The sequence below is a fragment of the Rhea americana genome, unplaced genomic scaffold (genome assembly GCF_003343005.1).
Source record: "Rhea americana isolate MKP2758 unplaced genomic scaffold, rheAme1 scaffold_93, whole genome shotgun sequence".
NCBI classification, from domain to species: domain Eukaryota; kingdom Metazoa; phylum Chordata; class Aves; order Rheiformes; family Rheidae; genus Rhea; species Rhea americana.
This window is the reverse complement of record NW_028187122.1, coordinates 3,117,482-3,138,132: the sequence shown is the minus strand read 5'-3', so window position 1 is coordinate 3,138,132 and position 20,651 is coordinate 3,117,482. Positions and strand designations below refer to the sequence as shown.

The 20,651-nt window shown below is 42.4% G+C and overlaps 2 protein-coding genes across 4 annotated transcripts in view; one reads left to right on the top strand and one right to left on the bottom strand.

The window, feature by feature from the left end:
* Positions 1–1,486: 1,486 nt before the first annotated feature.
* ANKRD1 (ankyrin repeat domain 1) lies at positions 1,487–9,924 on the top strand. Of its 2 annotated transcripts, XM_085324815.1 has the most exons (9): positions 1,487–1,593; positions 3,047–3,226; positions 4,946–5,083; positions 5,190–5,297; positions 5,969–6,067; positions 7,149–7,247; positions 7,414–7,512; positions 7,661–7,759; positions 9,024–9,924. In XM_085324815.1, exons 1-9 carry the CDS (start codon positions 1,567–1,569, stop codon positions 9,126–9,128), a joined length of 954 nt encoding a protein of 317 aa, XP_085180941.1. In that variant the 5' UTR covers positions 1,487–1,566; the 3' UTR covers positions 9,129–9,924. The 2 variants fall into 2 exon arrangements, with proteins under 2 accessions (XP_085180941.1, XP_085180940.1); XM_085324814.1 differs by lacking the exons at positions 1,487–1,593; positions 9,024–9,924 and having other exon boundaries at positions 2,822–3,226; positions 7,661–9,017.
* A 2,311-nt stretch (positions 9,925–12,235) lies between these two features.
* RPP30 (ribonuclease P/MRP subunit p30) overlaps positions 12,236–20,651 on the bottom strand; it is an 18,930-nt gene continuing 10,514 nt past the window's right edge. For both annotated transcript variants that reach the window (XM_085324816.1, XM_085324817.1), the window contains exons 8-11: positions 17,481–17,510; positions 17,044–17,081; positions 15,722–15,801; positions 12,236–12,677 (exon numbers count right to left, since the gene is read on the bottom strand). In XM_085324816.1, the coding sequence (XP_085180942.1) occupies positions 12,571–12,677; positions 15,722–15,801; positions 17,044–17,081; positions 17,481–17,510 (255 nt within the window). In that variant the 3' untranslated portion in view covers positions 12,236–12,570. The remainder of the gene's footprint in view (positions 12,678–15,721; positions 15,802–17,043; positions 17,082–17,480; positions 17,511–20,651) is intronic.

The following is a 20,651-nucleotide window of genomic DNA, read 5'->3' as shown; positions in this document are numbered from 1 at the left end:
TTAGGTTTGGAAAAAAATGTTCTGAAAGGTTCTCTTGCTGCCACATACTCTATTTTAGTTCTGGGGCTCATCCTGTAATGTCATCTATATTCTGAGTACTAAAGGAACCACCTGATGTCCAGCTTCATTTCAGGGAAAGGGAGGGCATAGGTATGATGGGGACTAGAAGACAAGTTTGGATGTACTCAAATTACTGGTAGATCAGAAGAGTAGAGACACCTTGAAAGGTCAGTATCAGGAACACAGCACACTAATGATGCTAATGATATAAACACCCAAAATATTTAAGACTTGATTTGGCAAACTACTTAAGCGCATATTGTACTTTGAGCACCTGAGTGGTTACACTGATTTCAGCYAGGTGACTTGACTGCCTAAAGCCAGGCTTATGCTTCACCACACAGAAGCGCTAAGCATTGGAGAACGACAGAACTGACTTTCTTGGCATTTATCCACACTCTCTAAATGCAGAGATTAGTGGACCTTCCTTTTACGAAATTGTCTTTTGCTAGTGTTCAGCAGCCTGCTCACAGGCTATTTKGATTTGTGGCACTAGAAAAGCTTGCCCTCTATTTCTTCCAAAGGACTCAATACCTCCTTTTGCTCAAAACTAACCCAACGTTTGTATGCACCTGCCTCTGTCCAGCTTCACCACCAAATAGGTCACATTTGTGCCCCTACTCTCTCATACCAAAATGAGAATACTGTCTGAGAAAACAATCCTGGTTTTACTTTTTTGGCATAATAGGCTTAATTTACTATTCTGCTTATAATTACTGACAACATCCCAGAAAAATGCAAAGCTTGCTGTTTTGMGATCTTTCACTGATTGTAACTTAACATGTCATAGGCCCTTTTAGCACCAGAGACATCATTCTGGCTCAGTAATCCCTTCAGAGAATTCCTCCCAACAAATATAGGAGAGTGCCATCATGATGAGAAAAAGCCTTTCCCTTAAAACTGTTTACTATCCAAGAATAAACAGCAATGAAAAGAACGGCTTCCCAAAACTTAAAGGGTCATCATCCACTTATCAGGAAATTATTATTACAGGTATTGTACATAAGCAACTTACCCTTTCCTGTGTATTCCAGTCAGTTAAAAAAAAAAAAAAAAAAAAAAAGGGGGGGGGGGGGGGGGGGGGGAGAAGAAGCTGTTGTAACGCTGTATCAACAGGCAGCTGTCCTAGTGGGCACCGGGGACACAGCATGACTAGCATTGCTGAGCCGTTCGGTCACTGCCGAAGGAACGATGATCTCACATTTCGTTCCGATTCACACACGCGGGGCGGTGAGACAGAGAGACTGGACCGTCCCCCCGGCTGACGCGTCCCCCCCCCGCGACACCAGATCTGGCTAGTTAACATGTCTGGAATGAGCATGAACCTACCTCCTAGCTGGCAAAGCCCAGCGGCATACTTGGATTCCCAGGTTGGAAGATTATCTCATTCAAGCAAAGTTCTCCCAAACATATATAAGCAGAGCTAGCGTGGTGGCCCCTGCAGAGCTTACTTGAGCCCTTGGGAGCTTCGTCCACACAGGAGTGCAACCTCGACCAACAGCAGATATGATGATGATGAAAGTCGAAGAGCTGGTAGGTACAATATTTCATTTATTCAAAATTACTTTTCCCTCTAGACTGTTGTGGTACCAGTAAGAAAGAGACAACCTTTGTGGATCGTTGAGGTGATTTAGAGGGTGACCATCAATACTGTGCTCTAGGTACAAAAMCTGTGTGTGTTACAATGTGTTATGCTAAAATGTTCTCACTTTAACCTTCTCTGCAAAGGGGACTCACCACTGATACAACTACATAGCTGTAGGGGTTTTGCATCACCACATATTTCACCAGGAGGAACAGACTGACCACTTAGATGTGTATTTTCTTTTGACTTTGATTTAGAGCTATTTTTAAAGCTATTATGTTTGTGATCATACAGAGTAATTCCAGTCCAGTAAGGGATTAGGAGGAGATACCAATACAGGGAAACCAAGCTTTTTTCTTTCCACTTTTAAACCAAACATCAAGCATTACTCCTGCACTCAGTGATTTTCACGGTGTAACAAGCCTTTGAAAATAATGTCTAAATCAAATCACAAGTAATGGTGCACTCCATTGCGGAGTTCAAACAAAGTATTCTTGATCTGACCAATAAAAAGGGGCAATCCACTACAACACTGGAATATTATAAGGAAACTCCTTTTCTCTCCAGATGAATAAGTTAAGATGAAACTGCCATAAAATCTGACTAGTTAACTTTGTCTTAAATTCTTTGGCAAGGCCCTGCCTTTTTTTTTTTTTTTTTCCTAGTGTTAAACTCCTTTGGCAAGGCCCTGCCAATTCCTCTAGTGTTAAACCCTATAACAAACAATCTCACAAGGGTGACTGAACGAAAAGTCAGTCTAGATCACAYGAATTGACTGAACTACTCTCAAAACATGCCATAGCTTCCACTAAGTTTAACACGCAATCTCTTTGAATGTAGTTAATCGAGGTTATTTCCAAAAACTATTCAAAACCGTCAGCAAAAACAATCAAGCATCCTACAGCTCGTACACAGGAACCACCTTATGCTATCTTGCTAAGTGCCATAAATGGGGACTTTGGTATTGACAGCAACAGGTAAGATCAGCCTTGAAACTACTCAGCAACCTCATTTAGTTGCACTGTGTTTCCCTGGAAGTGTACGGTCCCAAGGGGTGGCCTCTCCTCTCACTCTGCTTCCTCACCAGGGCACTGCTCYGGGTGGCTCTTCCCACCAGAGCCTTTTACAGCCACAGATCCCGACCCAAACCCTCGAGATGCCAACGAGGGCTTGCTCTGTGGAGGTGGAAGAGCTCCCTGCAAGTGAGATTGCTCTAACTGTTCACGTGCACGGTTAAGCCAGGCACAGGCTGAGTGAGGTYTGCACTCTACCACGCACTCCTAGAGCTGGACACTTCACAAAAATGACATGCAATTAGCTCCTGGGTAACCCATGTTCCCAGGAAGCAGCTACTTCAGCCATGAAACTGCTGCTTATATTACATCGCATTTGCTTTTGCAGGTGACTGGGAAGAAAATTGATGATAAAGAGACTGGCAGTTTCCTCCCTGAGGACTTCAAAAATGGAGAGTATGAAGCTGCTGTAAGATTAGAGAAGCAGGAGGATCTAAAGACAGTCTCTGAACCCTTACTGACCCGAGGAGATCTGGCCTATATAAAAGAGAAAAAGCTAGAGGCAGAGGTAAGCTCTTCAGGTTTGTGCTCGTTCTTTTGACATCCTGTGCGTACTTTGCTCAGCAGCCCTAATTAAGAGATACATGCCTTGTGAGCGGGGTAAACGAACCCTTGGGAGATCGCCACCAAACGAGTATGCGGTCTGATGCCCAAAGGCAGAGATCTGCTGGCTCCCACGGGTGATGGCTCCAGGCAGCAGCCACAACATCCCTGCAGGGTCTGCCCCAAGCCCCATGGGCTCTCTCTCGCCCAGTCCCTTCTACCAGCTGTCAGTACAGGGGAACACAACCACTAAGACACCTTCAGCTGGCACATCCAACAACTGCCATCAAACATAGCTAACCCAAGACAAGTCTCAAACYGGCACCGCTTTGCTTTCCACTAAGGGTGCAAGAGTACATTTCTGAAGCCAGAAGCCCTACCTACCATAAAAATATTCTTTTTATGAAAACACAATTGGAAAAAATAAAAATAAAAGTGATATGGGTCTACAGAAATTTACCGTTTTGTATTTCTGTAATATGACAGTTCCTCCTATATCACCCCAAACTGGTAAAAGCAATATGAGAATGAAGAAGTTTAATTAGCAGGGGGAATAAGGCTTTGGTCCAAAAAAGAGGGGTGAAAAGGTGAGCCCCCAAAATATTAAGTAAAATAAATCYAACTACTGACTTTCACCTTTAACTTGGAGATCATTACTTGCTACAATTTTTTTTAAGTTTCTCTATCCAAAACAACCACATCGTCTTAACAGCTCTTGGAATTTCCAGTTGATGGAAAACCCACCCAAGCCAACAGAATATTTTCCATTAACTCAATGATCTTAATGCAGAGAACATTTTTTTTTTCCCCTCAAGAGAGAGGTGGAAATGACTTGAATAAGAATTCAGTTGAAAGCAGGGTTTCACCAGTATATTTACCCTTAAAGATACCATGAGAGAATTTGACACTTGTCTTGGCCCAGTTACCCCTTGTTCTGCAAGTCACTCTTCYGAAGTCATGGACCCAAGGACACCTCATGGTATTGGAGATCTTGGCCCTTAACTCCGGCAACACATTTGTCCCTGATGTTAGCAATGCCCCATACTGACTTCATGCAGTGATGCTTTTTACAAGCAGGCTTGAAGAAGTCATAAACATCTACCGAACTGCCCTCTCAAGGATACTGGAGACAATCTTTGCAGCTTCCCAAAGTGAACGCTTCCTGAATGAAATGTTAAAATCAGGATAAACCTTGCAGTTCGCTTAATGATATATTTTTAATYGAAGAGGATTAAGTTAAAATCAATCAGGCAGACTACATCCTAAAAGCGGATGCTTGCTGGAAGTCAGTGAAAACTGCAGGGGCTTCCCAGCCCTCATAAACTGACCATGAGATTTCTTAAATTGTTGAGCCAGAAGGGCTGTGGTGCTGCTCCAACTCCTGGCATAACGCAGAAAAATTATGCTATCCCACAACATTCAGCTGAAGAGAGAGACAACATTTAGAACATGGGCCAAAGGTGTATGAAAAGATGAYGCAGATTTTCTTACACCCTTAGTAACATATTATAATGCTTAATTAACTCTAGTTGCTCTAGTTGTTAAAAAGGCAACTTAGTTCCAAGTTCATCCAGTCTTAAGCTAGTGAGCTCAGCTGAAGAATTGCATGYCCTGTCCTACCATTCTGAAAGGGAAATGGGCTTACGCTGTTGCTCAACCTGCTGCCTTCCCTGCTTTGTTTCAGCTYAAGAAGAAAAAGTTACAGGAGAGGCCAAAACTTGAAAGCTTAGAGGATCTTGAAAAAATTATTCAGCTGAAGAAAAAGAAAAAATGCAAGAAAGTAAAAGCACCCGTTTCAAAGGAACCTGAACCAGAAGTTATTGTAAGTCCTACTATGAAGTGTTTTCTTCTGTGAAAGGACYGATGGGGTTTTGCACTACTGTAGAGCTGCCACATGCATTTATGTTCTGTGTATTTCTCTCCACCAGACAGGACCAGTGGATATACCCACGTTCTTCAGGGCTGCATTGGAGAACAAGTTGCCAGTAATTGAAAAATACTTGTCAGATAAAGGGGATCCAGACATCTGTGATGAGGTACAATACTACTTCTTACTTCAAAGCCTGCTATAGAAGAGAGATTATTAGAGAGCAAGAATAACTTTTACTGCTAGGTTTTGTAGCTTCTACACTTCTGAGGCAAAGAAAAGAGGGCAGGGGAGCATAAGAAAGTAAAAATCAGGAGCTTGACATACTACATTTTCCAGTGATACAGGGGCCACTGGGACCTTTCAAAATACTGTTATTGCTAAAGAATCTTTATATTTGAAAGAAAGATGCTTGGGACTGGGAAATCCTGCTTCCTGTAACAGGCAGTCTTCCAGTGCTACAGATGGACAGACAAGGATTTTTTCTGCAGAACTACAAAAGTGATGCTGCCTGCTCTCATGCTCCATAGAGCATAGCCTGCATTTGCAAATGCAGCATAGTATGTTGGATGGAGGAACTCAACAGGCACAATTTAAAATTTCCATGTCATACTGCAGATATACCTCATGCCCTTTAAAATGCTGGGTAGGCAGCTCTCTGCTATTAGGATACTATTAAAATTTAGCAGATTTCAGGTCTCAAAAGTATTAGCTCTGGAAAATGAATCAGCATAAAGTATATGTGTTTGCCATCATCCTAGGCAGGCAGGGAGAAAAGATTAAAAAAAAATCTCTTTGTGCCACATTTAATATCTGACTTTGCACTGTTTTAATTGACAGTACAAGCGCACTGCATTGCACAGGGCATGCTCTGAAGGACATCTAGAGGTGGTAAAAAYGTTAGTGGAAGCCGGAGCCCAGCTTGAACTGCAAGATATGGTATGCACATGCACTTACATTCCTTTCAAAAAAACTGTTCATTGTTTCCTAACTCTGCCAAAGCCACACATAGCAGTGAAGAACATCAAAAGGCCTCTGATAATTAAGATAACTTGTAAGTTTATCCTCAAGACACTGTTGAGAAGAGGTTTCAAGAGGGGGTGTCTGCCTCAATTTCCCAAAATGGTTACTGGAAAACACAGGAAGTGGAGGAGCATATCGGCCAGCAGATTGCTGCAAACAGCAGAGCCTAAAGAAGGATAAGAAAGCTGAGGTCAGGCTACCACTTCAGACTGCTAGCAGGTGGTGGAGATACCACTGTCCCACGCCTTTATCAAGGGCTCAGGACAACATACACATTCTCCGTCAGGATTTCAACACTGAGCTCACGAGAGACCTCTGCTCTTCTGGAATGCTGGCCGTGGCGGTAGCAGAATGCCAACAGCTTTTGCAGCTGTTTTCTTGCTTCTCCAAGCCCAGCGTTTTGTGCCTTTACTACACAGTTGGAATTAGCCAGCCTCATTCCCCCTCGCTTAACCCCGCAATGACTGTGGGTAGCGTAAGAAACTTGAGGAATGATGAGCAGAGCAAGATCTGCAAGGGAAATTCCACCCTTTGCAAAAGAGCTTAGTGGAGAGAAATCAAATACTGGGTGCCTCTGAGAGTTTGCAAAAGGGAACTATTCTTTCCTTTCATCATCATTTTCTGTGTGTTTTGGAATCTAAAAGACATCAAGTAAAAACAAAAGATACGAAATAGCACATATCAGCCATAAAAATCACACCTGGCTATCCAAAGACGACTTGTAAGTTCACAGAATGGACAAAATATACACTTTTTCACAACCAAGATTCTCTAAGAGCAATACACAGTGGCTGTGAAGAGTGAAAAACTGGCAGTACTGAAAGAATTAGGGCAAAATAGGAAAACTAGAAACAATTCAATGATCACAGTAAAGTGCTTCAGGTTAAACTGAATGAAAATGATTYTGCATTCATTTGAAATTCGATCAGAATTGTTTAATTTGTTCTTTCTTATAAGGATGAATTAAATTACCTTTTTTTTGTTTTTCCTGGTGTAGCTTGAATCTACAGCCCTGCACTGGGCATGCCGGGGAGGGAACCTGGATGTCCTGAAATTCTTACTGGACAAAGGAATAAACAGAAATGCCAGAGACAAGGTAGGTCCTTTTGGGACTCAGCAGCTTCTTAAACCGGAGACGAAAGGCTGACCCTTACTTGAAATTGCTGATTTTTGGTGGCCGTTCCTGAAACGGTCTGCCTTTCTGATTTTCTCTTTACGCGTTCTGTGCCGCTGAGTGCTCTCTCTCGCCCCCCATTTCGCAGCTGCTCAGCACCCCCTTGCACGTGGCTGTGAGAACGGGTCAGTACGACTGCGGGGAGCACCTCATCGCCTGCGAAGCGGACCTCAATGCCAGAGACAGAGTAAGTACTAACAACTTCCTACCTGACGGTTAGGAGGTGGCATCAAGCAGACGTGTCTTCACAGTTTGGCTTGCTTGAGAGTCAGCGGCTGAGCTGTTCAGAGTGCCGGAGGSCAGGACTGACCACGCTCTGTGTCTCACGCCCCTAGGAAGGAGACACACCGATGCACGACGCCGTGAGACTGAACCGCTACAAAATGATCAGACTTCTGATTCTTTACGGAGCGGACCTAACCGTGAAGAACTGCGTAAGTAACAGCAAAACATACCGGAAATCAAAACRCTTTGGAATGAGCTTCCCTTCAGAGCAGTGTTGTGGCTTTAAATGCCAAGAGAAACTATTGCAAAGTGGCTCCCTGAGACCACTTCAGACTAAGTTAAAGCAAAGATGAAGTATGGAAAAAGCGTAACCTGGGGGTGGGCAGCGAGAARAAAAATGGTACCTGTTCTAAAACCAGAACTCATCAGCTGTAATGTAAAACAATATCGCAGCTTACTAATTTAATTGCACATATAAGATATTAAAAAGATGTAAACACATCTTGCTCCTTGAGTAACTCCTGRGCTTCAATCACTGCCGAGACAAAGATCTTCACTTGCCACAGAAAACTCCCTTTTGCTCTGCCAGCCAGCCCACAGCTGATGGCAAGCCAAGCTCTATCTCTGGATGCCTGGTTAACCATCAGTCTGATTGCTGGGCAGTAAGTCACCCTGGATCAGCAGAGCTTCAGTTTAAGAAGCCCAGCACCTGATACTGCTCACAGCCATTTCAGCCACAGCAGCTGCACGACCAGAGCTCTGCGACCACTTGTAACAAGTTTAGCATGTCACAGTCCCCGTCCCCCCAAATCCAATCAAAGCATCCATGGCATAGACTGAYTTTTTACTAATGCCAATCAGCATCTACTGTAGAAAAAAACTGAAGCAGGCAAGGAGCAAACCACTTGCTACAACACATTATGCACTCCCTACTCACTGCCTAGTCCCTCTAAAGCCAAGGCTGCTCCTGGCATTAAWTTCAGGGGTATTCAGGACACGTATATGAATCAACAAAAGGTACAGCCCAAAAGAACAAGGACCTGCTCTCAGGCTTTACCCGCACACAAAAGTTGCTCCGGTTTAATTTAGATGTGATTCATAACCTATTTAATTATATCAGTACAAAGTCTTATCTGAATCCTCAATTAAATAGAGGAGCGCTTTATTGAGGTTTCATCTAAATGTATTTCTAATTAGTTTAGATTGGATCCAAAGAAACACATAYAGGCTCTGCTAGTCATGGTATTTGCCAATAATACGGCTTAGGCCCACTGAAATACAGGGAAATTTCATCATCAGTCTGAACAGGACAAGGACTAGATCTGTAAAGCAGGACCCTGAACTCAGAGAGACAGGAGTAAGTCTGACYGTGAGCATGTGCAATGGTCTCACCATGCAAATATTTAGGAAACAGTAAAGGATTATGATCACTGGCTGAAATTAAATCTTGCTTCTTCTGGTTCTTTCAACCAGGAAGGGAAAACCCCTATGGATCTTGTGCTTCAGTGGCAGAATGGCACCAAAGAGATATTCAACAACCTGAAAGACAACTGCTACAAAAGCATCCACCCAAACTAGTCTTGAAGAGAGAAGACTGCTTTTTGCTGCTTTTAAACACTTCTTACCAACCCGGAGGCAAATGCTCCCAAACATAATATTTTTACTGAAGATATTTATGGTACTAGACTATCTGAGATGCTTTCCTGAAAAATAGCAAAACAAAGATGCACAGAAATTATTTCAAAAGGCAGGTTGAGTGTTAAAATTCCACTGGATTTAAAATGGCTTTATTTATTCCTATTTATTATTTATTTATTTAAAAAATTAATCATTTTTAATGATCCAATTATTGTTGCCTTTTTACAGTTTTAACTAATACAGTCTTTGTCAGCAAAATGAATCCTTTTATCTTAGATGGTATTATTTCCAACTCCATTAGCAGCTTCCCTCCAGCCTCCAATAGCTCTAAATAGCCTATACCTGTAACTGTTGCCTTATCTCTGCTGAATAMTCACTATTAGAATAATGTGTTAAATGAGTGGCAAAGGTGGACAAGATCAGATAGCAATGAAAGAAGGTCTGCTATGATGCAAGTGGATTTAAAGGAGTCGTTGAGTAATGGGGTTTGCAGATGGTTTGCCAACCTTGATGATAAAGTCCTTACATTAAGTATGGGCTATCGGATTCGAATGCAATGTTATGAAGGTGAGAGGAGACGGTATCAGGAGGTGAATCGCAAAGCTGGACTATTACAAAGCCTGATAATTGAAGAATGCAAAAACAGATGATGTATATTTGTAAATTTGTACTGCTTTTTTTCTGTACATTTTGTACTGATCTATTTCAGATTAAATAAACAGAGTGGTTCTTTGTATTTGTTGGAGTGTGTTATGCAGTGGTGAGCGTGCCCAGAGAAATTGTCTCTCTTTAAAGGTTCACATTTTGGACTCTGTAAGACGCACACCTTTAGAAAATTTCTCAGCTGCCTAAAGCTGCCAGCCCTCAAGCTACTTCTCTGACACTGTTAGATAAATGCCTCTTCTTTCTTATTAAATAGAAACACATGTACAAAAGCAGAAAGTTGAGTAGCTAGTACTATTGAAAGTTACAGTTTTATAACTGAGTTTGATTTAAAACCTCAGTTTCTCAGCAAATGAGTTCTTAAAGTGTGGAGCACAAAGAAAGCTTCAACTGTCCCAGTCAAGGAAGAAGTGGAGTCCTGTGAGCAAAGGAAGGCACCGCACCGTCTGCTTTAGCTGAAGCACAACTATCCCAACAGTGTCGCCAAGGGAGGAAATCTCCAGTTTGACCAGGACATTACATGCTGCAATCAGTAATAATCCTAATGCCCCATGCTGTAGCTTCCCCCCACAAAAATGCCATAGACTCTCACACCTTCACTGGCCTGGGCCACCATGCTTCCAGCCAGCAAACTTCACAGCCTGAGTACAGGGGTGGGCAGCAACAAGCATTTGTCACCAGAACGCAAAGCTTGGAGGTGAAGGGAACTTACAGAAACCCATCGAAAAAGCAAGCACAAGAAATGCCTCTAAACACAGACAGACAGTCCTATCTGCAAGCAGCTAACCYGGACGGACGGACCTGCTTTAGACAGATGAGGCTTTTCCTCACACAAGCACCACCACGTGCGAGCGTCACCTTGCCATTCACAGGCTTCGTTTGTAAACACCCTCTTTGCCATGAAAATTATGACATACCTCTGCTTGCTGCCCCTTCACTACACTCGGACCCGGGGAGAATAGCTTGCAGGAAGCAGAAGCGACATCAGCCCTGGCTACCTCCCTTTGTTTGTCCTGTAACTGTTTGTCCTTCAACTGTTCAGGTACCAGAGTGGCTGGAAAACGCAAAATGCCTCAGGAAACAGGCGGAAAAGAAACATTTCACTCAGGTCCTGAAGTGGTTTATCTACTTAAAGGGCAAATATGCAGACCGTAAATTCTAAAATCAAGGTCAAACATGCAGTAAGTAGGACCTCTAAATTTCAAAAGCCTTTCTCCATTATTAATTATCAAACCATTTCTCTTATGCTCAAGGTAGATTATTCTCTGACCAAAGCAAAATAACTTGTTATTCAGATATTTGCACCAAACAGACATGTTTCAGCTTCTGCTCTATTTGGCTAGAGCCTCATTTAAGAGAGAAATCCACATATGACAAATTTGTATACATATTACACCCCATTCCTGGTGATAAAACAGGACTCCATCACGAAGTCAACAAGTAAGACRACAACATAAAGGACAAATATTTCATTATTTTTTGGTCAAAGCAAAAGTTGTTGTGACTTATACCCAAAATTTTACAGAACTCCTGGTCTACTGAAAACTCCATTTGTTTTGCTTTGTCCAGTCATTGAAAAGTTCAGAGACCACACTACAAAACTTCTGCAGTATTTCACACACTATAATTTGCACTTCTCAGTTTGTTGTCAGATGCAGGAGGACTGGAATATTCACAGCAAAGGTGGCTCAAGGGCCCACTACAGTATCTTACATAATTGTTGTATTGGTTTGTAATAAATAAATAAAGCTTCAGTCAACATTTGGAAGAGCTCTAAAAATGCTTTGCTGATTATAAGTCTGTCATGATTGCTTTTCTGGCCACAGATTAGGTTTACCGAGGCAGTAACAGGAAGGAAAAAGGGAAAGGCTGGAGGTAGCAAAGCAAACACTCTCAGGCAACACTGCCAGACCAGGACATAAAAAGGAAATGATGCAGTAAAAAATTGTGACATGGCAACTGCTCAGGTCCAGGTGAGACAGCTGTTACACTGTGACTGCAACCGATCACACRGAGCACACATTCAGCATAACCTTGGGCTCCTCCTTTCCATCTGCTGTAACTGCCTCACGTTAYTGTTTGGTTTTAAGTGCTTCAGGACAGGGACAGCCTTTGGATGTAAGCATGCAGTAGGTCTAGCAGGTCAGGTCAGTCGGTGCTACTGTAACACAAACGCGAGGTATCTTCTAACAAGTGACAGATGCTGGGCTCTTCATTACTGATCACAAAATGAGGAGTGTTTTTTTTTTTTTTTTTTTTTAAACTGTGGAATTACTCCTCACAGACCACCAAAAAGAACTTTACCTATTCACTTGCAGTTGTAAGGTTTAGTACAGACATGTTTTAAAGTTGAGTAGCCATAAAAGCTAGACTTTAAATGGAAGTGTTCTTGAAAATATTTTTAATAAAAGARTGCACTTGTACAACTGAAAGTTCCACATTAGAAATGTTGTCTGGAGTTGGTGCAAACTCCACAAGACCTAGGACASGGTGGAGAGATGCTATCCTGGCCTTGGCCAGAAGCACAGTGCAGGATMATCTTTCAGGTATGGTGAACTATTCAGCAGTCCCCACAGATCTCTCATTTGAGCACAAGAATAATTCTTCTCTGGACTAAATAAAGTAGTATGTGAGGAACTGAGCTGGTTAGAAGGTGGGAGGAAGACACAGCACTGGGTAAAGATGGCACGGAGGTTCCTGTTGACAACCAGTTCAGTCCTCAAACTTGAGTCTTGGCTTTTTTGCAGGCTGGCAGTGTTTCTTCCTCCTCAACTTTGCGAGGCTTCTTCACTGTGTACACTACCCCACATGCACTCTTCCGCGTTTCTGGAATAAACAAGCAGAAGCTCTAGTATCTCAAATAAGATGACACTAATGCGTTCACAATACATAATCATCCAGCTCACAGAAGGGCCTTACCAGTACTCCTCTTATTGCACCAGTGTTGTCTGTGAAAAGCAATTGATTTGAATTACACATGCTAAATCAGATTTTTAAATCGCTTAGTAATGAACATTTTTGGTTGAAGTGCCTTTGCTAAACATCCTGCTTTTTACCTTTCCATCYTCACCCTTCAGCAACTTTAAATTTRAARAACTTCAAGGAAAGGACAGTTTCAGTATTAGGAAACTCTCCTTGTCCCTGCCCTCTCACTGCTGTGTGCATGGGTATGTAGGAACAACTGCAGCAGGGGTCAGCAAGGAGGACAGGGATGCYTGGTATGCATGCAGGGGAGTGGGAAGTGAAAAACGATTGGGCCATGTTCTAAATCTATGCTGAAAGGGACCTGAAGGAACCCAGGCTGATGAGACTCTTGTTCCAAAGTGGCCCAGATGCTGAGCCTGAGGACAGTGCCAGGTTAGACCACACTTCACTTTCTTTTGTTCCCAAACACATCTGGCAAGCCAGATGGAGGACACAGACTCACACCGGTTTTGCAGTTGTTAAGCCATCCCCCATACAGGGACCTTCCTGCTATGCTGACACTAATCCTAGCATCCATCTGCCAGTCCTGAGGTTGGAAAGGAAGCTGGCTGAGGACRCTCCCGTAGCGTTTTTTCAAGTATATCAACCATCTCTCCATTTGTGACCAGGATMCTCCAAGCAGCAGTAACTACCTATGCCATCTCAACCATAAGCAGCAGCAGAAATCATCTTCTTCTGCAACCAAGTGCCGTCACGCGGTCCAAGAGCCCCAGCAATGCTTCTTTTATGAGGAAGGGATGGGATATAATCCACCAGAGATGCTACACTTAAAACGCTTATCCAGTCTATCCTCCAAATGGGATCTCCTACACCAATGTCACTCCCTGCCAATTTGTCCAACCTGTTCTTAATAGTCTCCAGTGCTAGAGACTCTACCACCCTCTCCAGCAACACATTACTGTGTTTCACTATTCTTGCCATAAGTGTCTAACTAAATGTTTTTTCCTGCACTTCAGTCCAATTACTTCTTGTCTTATCTTACAACACACATGGACAATATACATGTTTCATGCAACCAATGCCCAAAAGCACTGTTCAACACGTTCACCAGCCAGCCAGTCAGCACACACAACAAAAGCAACATGAGCAGGACCTGGCRATAAAGTGAATTATGGAGTTAGGAAATTAAAGGTGGATATCCGAGGGCATGTGAAGAATTACAGTAAACAAAAGGGAAAGTTGGTGTCCACAGGAGTTGAGGGGATGTAGACACAAAACCATAGGAAGTCAAGCTTCATCAGTTCCACAGTCACAGAAAGACACGTTCTTGAATGCATGTCAAAAAAATTCAGCATTTCTGAGCAAAACACACTGTTTGTACAAAAACAAAATGTATTCTTAAACAAACTACTCTGGCACAGCTATATTGGCAGAGGCTCCCCTATACATACCAACTAAGTGACTTTATGGTATTCAAGAATATTCATGGAATCCTCAGCATTACCATAAAATATGACTATGTGACATTATCAAACTTCTCACACATTTGCCAAGTAACCTAGTGAGCTGAATCCAATTTCAAAACTATTGTTGGGAGGCTTCTCTGCAAAATTCAAGGTAGAAAAGACTGCTAACAGAATGCTTTGTTAAGAAAGCTCTGCAAGAACCTTCCAAAAAAGGTATTTACTTATTCTGGGCTGCTATTCTTTGGGGGACAGGTAAATGAAGTATCTGTTTTTTTTAGCCTCATGGATAAGAAAAATGAAGGTTTTGTGAAACTCCACATAAACTTGGCAAAAATTCTTCCAACACACTGTTACTATGTTCTTGAGTACCAGGCTGGAGGATTCTGTTGATTGTAGCAGATTCWGGTTCCACCTCTACTAAACAAGAGATGCAAACCAAATCCAACCCTGTGTTTGCTATCTAGAGCAACTCCAGTGGCTGGAAAAATGACTAGAAATCATACCTATCGGACAAATCCTTGCAGAAGCAGAAATTACCAGGTAGATGTGACTACTCAGTCACAAAGGTAAACTGCTATCAGCATAAACAACAGAAATCAGGAAACTCTAAGAGCCAACGAATGTGCATCAGAAGGGGAGGGTAGAGAAGGCAAAATTAGCACCAAAGTACAAAGCAAGGGTTTAAACTGATTGTTGGAACGCAGACTTTGTCATCTCTAAACCACACTGACAGCAGGGCACACAGGACAACYGGAAACCTGTTGATTTCCACCGCAGGCGGTCAAAAGCTAAATTTCCACTTTCTTAATATGAAAATGAGTAGGTAGGAAAGAATAGTTATTGTGAACTTCCTCCGCTGAGAGCATAAGGAAGCAAGTTTTGTTTCACAAAAACWCTTCAAAACATTGTACATCATATGAAACATTTCTTCCTAAGCATCAAGCACTCAATATCCAATTTTGCATTGAGCCTGAAAGGGTCCACACTGAACGGTGAGTCAGAAACAAAGACCACATAATGAAGCATCAGAAAGAAAGAAGGCAAAGGGTGTTTCTGCAGTCATACTAAAGAATAAATGCAAAAGCTGTGCTTCATTAAGATTGAATGTTGATTTTCTTGAAGTCAATGATGCACTTTCTGCTGATCTAACCAAGTTCAACATTCAACACTTTCTGAAACAAGTGTTATTTTCACTATGTAGCGTAATAGGCAGATCTGTGTTTTAGCTAAATGGTTTATGAGTCTGTTTAACATAGTTAGAGAGTACTTTAGTACAGGCAGCATCATCAATTTAGCCATTGATTTCCTAACATGGCAACAAGGGGGGGGGGAACTTGCTGTACAAGCTCCTCTTCACGAGTTGGACAAAGAAGGTAAAATCCCAAGCTGACTCAGACCTTTTAAAAGGATACACAGYACAAACTTAGTTTTGCAAATGAAATCACTACTTAGAGGAGTTTGCCTGGGCTTTTCACTTACCTCCATGTAGCAGGGCAGCTCTGCAGTTGGTAGACACAGCTGCCTTGGCATCACTTTCTGACATGCCAAACAGCAAACCTCTGTCATCTTTGTTCAGGATCAAAATGTACAGAAAGGAGTCAACAGACTAAGGAAGTCCGTCTGTAGGATAAGTTTGCTTATTCAACACATAACTGCGAATTAGCAAAGCTGCACATCAAAGTGACATTTTGCATAAGGTTACCTAGAGGCAAAGAACCGAGGCACCCAATTCTCCTGGCTGAAATTTTCCAGCAGCCCCCCAAAAGGCTCTTGTCAATGCTGCTTTTTTCCAGACAGGCAGCTGTCATTTTAAAAATAAAGTCGGTCAGCTTAAGTATATTTCTTACAGGAATAATCAAGTAAAACACTGTCCCATTGAAAATTTCAGTTTTGTGTGAAAAGGCACTTTTTGATATAAAAAACATTCTGCTGAAAAATTCCCAACCACCTTGAATAGGGATGACATCAAAACAAGGTATGTTAATTTGGGTTGAGCCTGACTGCTCTTCTTATGAGGCAAGAAAACTTCCTCGTAAAGGGTGTAAAATTCTTCCGGCCCAYGTACTCTCCCGCACAGTTCTCACAAGTCAGAGTGTGCTCCTCCTCTCCAAGGGACAAGCCAGACATGTTCAGGGTGGGGAGGGAAGGAGGAGTAAAAGTGCATCTAAACTCCTAAAATAAGGCAAGAAAAGTGTCCTTTCTTTGTTTCTAGAATACATTTCCTGATTGGACAGCACATGCATAACTGAGGACTGAAAAATTAAGAACAGAAGTAACCAGTACTAAGATAAGAACTTTCTCTTTCTTAATAGACATGCTTTTATAGCTTTTTATACATATATATACACACACATATGCTTTTGTGTCTGTACATATATACACACATATACATACATAGATAGATATCTTTKCTGYGACAAAAGACATTGCACCTTAGAGATCATAAGTAATAATTTCTCATTTGGTCCACAGTGTCCATAAAATTTTATTTCTCTTTATTTAAAGACCTATGATTAATGTTTGTTACTCATTATTGCACTTACACACACACAGATGTCAATACCTGTATCTGTACCTGGATATCATTATTGTTTAAGCTACTCCATGACCAAAATCTGTTGCTCCTTCTACACCCACTGAAGAGTCCTGGTTCAAGGAATGTATCACCAACAAGCTCCACCATGTACAAGGAGTGGAAGAGATAGAAATATTTCAAAGCCAATCTGAAATATTGTTATTTCAAAGTAACACACTTTCATGTGTTACTGTTAACTGCTGTCTCCAACTTGGAAAAAGGATACAGGTTAGCCACGTCGTAAGGACCTCGTAATTCTAGGGGCTAAAACAGAACAAAGAAGGCTGGATGTACACATGCACTTACTCAAAGTGCTGGCAGAGTATGTGTGTGCAGGATATAACTATTTGGAGAACGAAACAGCTAGAAATGCAAGACTAAACATTATGTAACAGCAAGCTTCTGAAGATGCACTTAGAAGTCGAGAAARCACTATCATTTGGAAAAGCAGAGTCCCCATCTGGGAGAAAACTGCCATGGAAAATATGAAAGCAAAAACACCCCAATATAATTCTTTGGTAAAATGCTGATTAAAAACATAAGAAATACAAGATGGTCATTATATTTAAAATGAAAATAGTTATATGTTTAATATAAAATTCTATCTTCAGCTAAAAATAAATCCTCAAATTTTTCTGATATTAACAAAAATCTAGGACTTACCCTTTCAGCTGCACTTGACATAATAATGTTCTGGAAAACACAAGAGAACAAATACTCATCTGTCAAACAGAATCAAGAAGTGGAAAAACTTCTGACAGCATTACCTGAAGCTCAAGCTCACAGCCCAGTTGACTACCAGGAAGTAGCCCCTGTCTCCAAATTAGGTGAACTCTAGCAAAGCAGGGACCTTAGTTTGTTGGAATGAATAAACTCAAGCAACCTCCCTTCTCCCTGCGGAAAGAGGGCCACAGGGACAAGCACCCTCCCGCAGTTACAGACTTCTCACTGACAGTCGTGAGCTGAATAAGCAATGCACCTGTCAGSTGGTAGGCTATGCAACATAAATCTCAAAGTGCTGATATTAAGCAAGCACTCATGAACCTTTATCTTTTATAGTGGACTTTAAAGGGATTTTACACAAAGGATGAAGAAATACAGTTACATTGTGTTAAGATGCACCCCATTTTATTTATACTAGCTAAAAAGAGACAAGGAGTGAGGTGCCCTCACTGCCCCTCAAGAGCTACAGGCCACATGACATCTGCTCAGCCTCACTAAGGAAGGCATGCATAGCCACACAAATGACAACTCAACTTGAGCTGTAACAGAAATCAATTTAGGAGTCCAGCATACCCCAGAAGAGGCTTACAGATTGTACCTTTATACAGCTTGCTGCTCCTGAATTTTCAGCTTACTCTATTTCAGTAAAACCCAATCCTAACCTCAGCATCCATGTAGGCCCTCATCAACACTGGCTGGGGAAATCAGTCTGCAGTTAAGTAATGGCAGCCAAATCATGCACTATCCTCTCAACCCTAGCACCCCCAGGAAAAAAAAAATCACCAGGCAAAGTCTCTCCCTTCTTCTCTCCCAAAGGGTTTCTACAGAAGAGGTACATGACTACTCAGGGGCTCACAGATACCACAGCTCAGCTRCCAGAACTCTTTAATGGTAATCCTCCAAGGATGCTTACCCAGGGRAGACTGTTTTGCCCAGGTAGCAACTTCCTTCTGCAGCAAAAGCCAAATTTACTTGCATCTTTTCTGATATTGAACAAAAGGCTTTGGGAATTCCTGCTCGAGTGGGTGGGAATGAGAACTGGTACTGAGGCAGCAAAACTCTCCCTCTCTGATACCACGAACACATCACACCACCTCTGGTTACAAGGTGGGGCCTTTGATTCCTGTCCTGCACTGCTTTGCTTGTCCTTCCACCATCCCAGCACAAAGAGCAAAGCAGACATTGGAAGAAAATACTATGTGCACAGCTGGCACTCAAACTGTAAAAGAGCTATTTGCACGGGAACRACTGCACTGTTCACACTATGCCCAAGGTTTCCTCACAGCCTGAGGAGGAAAGGACGAGACAAGACAACTCTGCCTCAGCATAAGGAAAAGCATAAACAGAAGTAATACATACATCAAAGTGACTTAACAGCACACAACATGATGGAGCTTAGAACACTTCTTTCCATGTAGTTCACCTTTAAAACGACTGCACTATGGATCCCAAGGGTGCTTTTGAGCTTCAGCAGTGCTGACTGCAAGAGCTCGTTGGGAAAATTTAAGCCTCCTGCTCTGAGCTATGGCAGCCAATGCCAGTCTTCTGGGCTCAGCCACACTCCCAGAGCAGCTCTGCGAGCTGTCCTGAGCCAGCACAGGATCATCACTCGCTGCTGTGTATCGGAGACAGGCTCTGGCTGATTCAAAGGCAACTGGCTTCTAAGCAGGGGATGGGTAAGAAGGGAGGAGAAGATAAGAGCAGACAAGAAGAGTACTGCTAGAGAATGAAGGAGAAACAGGCAAGGGCAAATTCRCAGGGAAAATAAAAGGGAAGAATTCAAACACAAAACACCATCTCCTCAGGTAAAGAAGAAAGCAGCTGTTCAGTACACTGCTCTGGGCACAGCATCCACACTCAGGTACCAAAACATAAGAGGAGGAAGGACTGCAAATATACTGTCTGTCTGGCAAGACAAGCAAGTCCCTCCCTCATTCCTCACACACTGACTTGTTTTAGGGACCTGGTTTGAGGCTRGCTCTGAGGACAGCAGTAAGCTTCTAGGAGTTTCTCTGTCCTACAACAGAAGAGAACAAAAGAATCCAAAAGCTGCTAAAAGCTCAGCAACTTTATGTAGGCTAGGCAGAAGGCTAGAGCTGCATGCCAAGTGCTAATGCCAGCAGCCTACAGACCAGCCATACCACATCTCCATAGATAAGGCTTTTACTTAACAGAGAGAGACAGACAGAGAAACTGTCAGTAAGGGCTAATAACCATCTCTGCTGGCACACCAAGTAACTGAATCCAGAGGCAAAAAGTAAAGGCAAAAAATAAAGGTAAAGTAGCAGCCCATTCCCCTTTTCCACTGCCTACCTAACAAATTGTTGTGTTCTGCTCCAGCCAATTTACCTTCCAGGCATAAATGATGTACTACTAGGTTGACACATGCAGAAAGAAAGGGCACTCTGCACAGACTAAATGTCACTTGGTCCATTTGTGAGGTTACCACAACTTTTCCTACCCAAATCAACAACTGCATGAAGAACATATCTGTAATTGCACAGAGAAAAGAGGAGTACTGGCATAAAGGCATCCCAAATGAAAGGTATTGTGTGTGTATATGCCTCGTCTCCAAGTCAGTATTTTGCATAATTAACTCCCAGAGTTGGGCTTCTCAGCAAAGGCCATGTAAGTACTCATTCTACTCTGTTGCACCAAGGGAATTCATCTATTTGAACCCCTCCTCTGTCCTATAAAATAGGCCTAGTCCTGCAGTAACGTCTCCCTTTAGCTGCACCTCCCAAACGCTGTATCTCTCTTTAGACTAAGCCTGCCGGGCAGTGTAAATTTTGGTTTCTCTGGACTAGCTAAGGACAGCAACGACCTCTTCAAAAATGGTGGTGGGAGCTACAATCCCTTTTAACTCAGTTATGTATCATGATATGCTTCTGTTAAAAACACATGGCCTGAGAGGACCCATATGACAGGCAGCGTAGCCTGGGAGGAGGAGAAGTATGAAAGCAATGGAGTACAGGCACCCCAGCTGCAAGTGCTACTTCTTCCCTTGGCTTCAGTAGCAGGGAAGAATGCAACTGACCTGATTGCAGCAAAGCTCTGGCTTACAGCCAGCAAGCTGTGGGGTCTGTTTTGTACGCTGGGAATTTACTAACA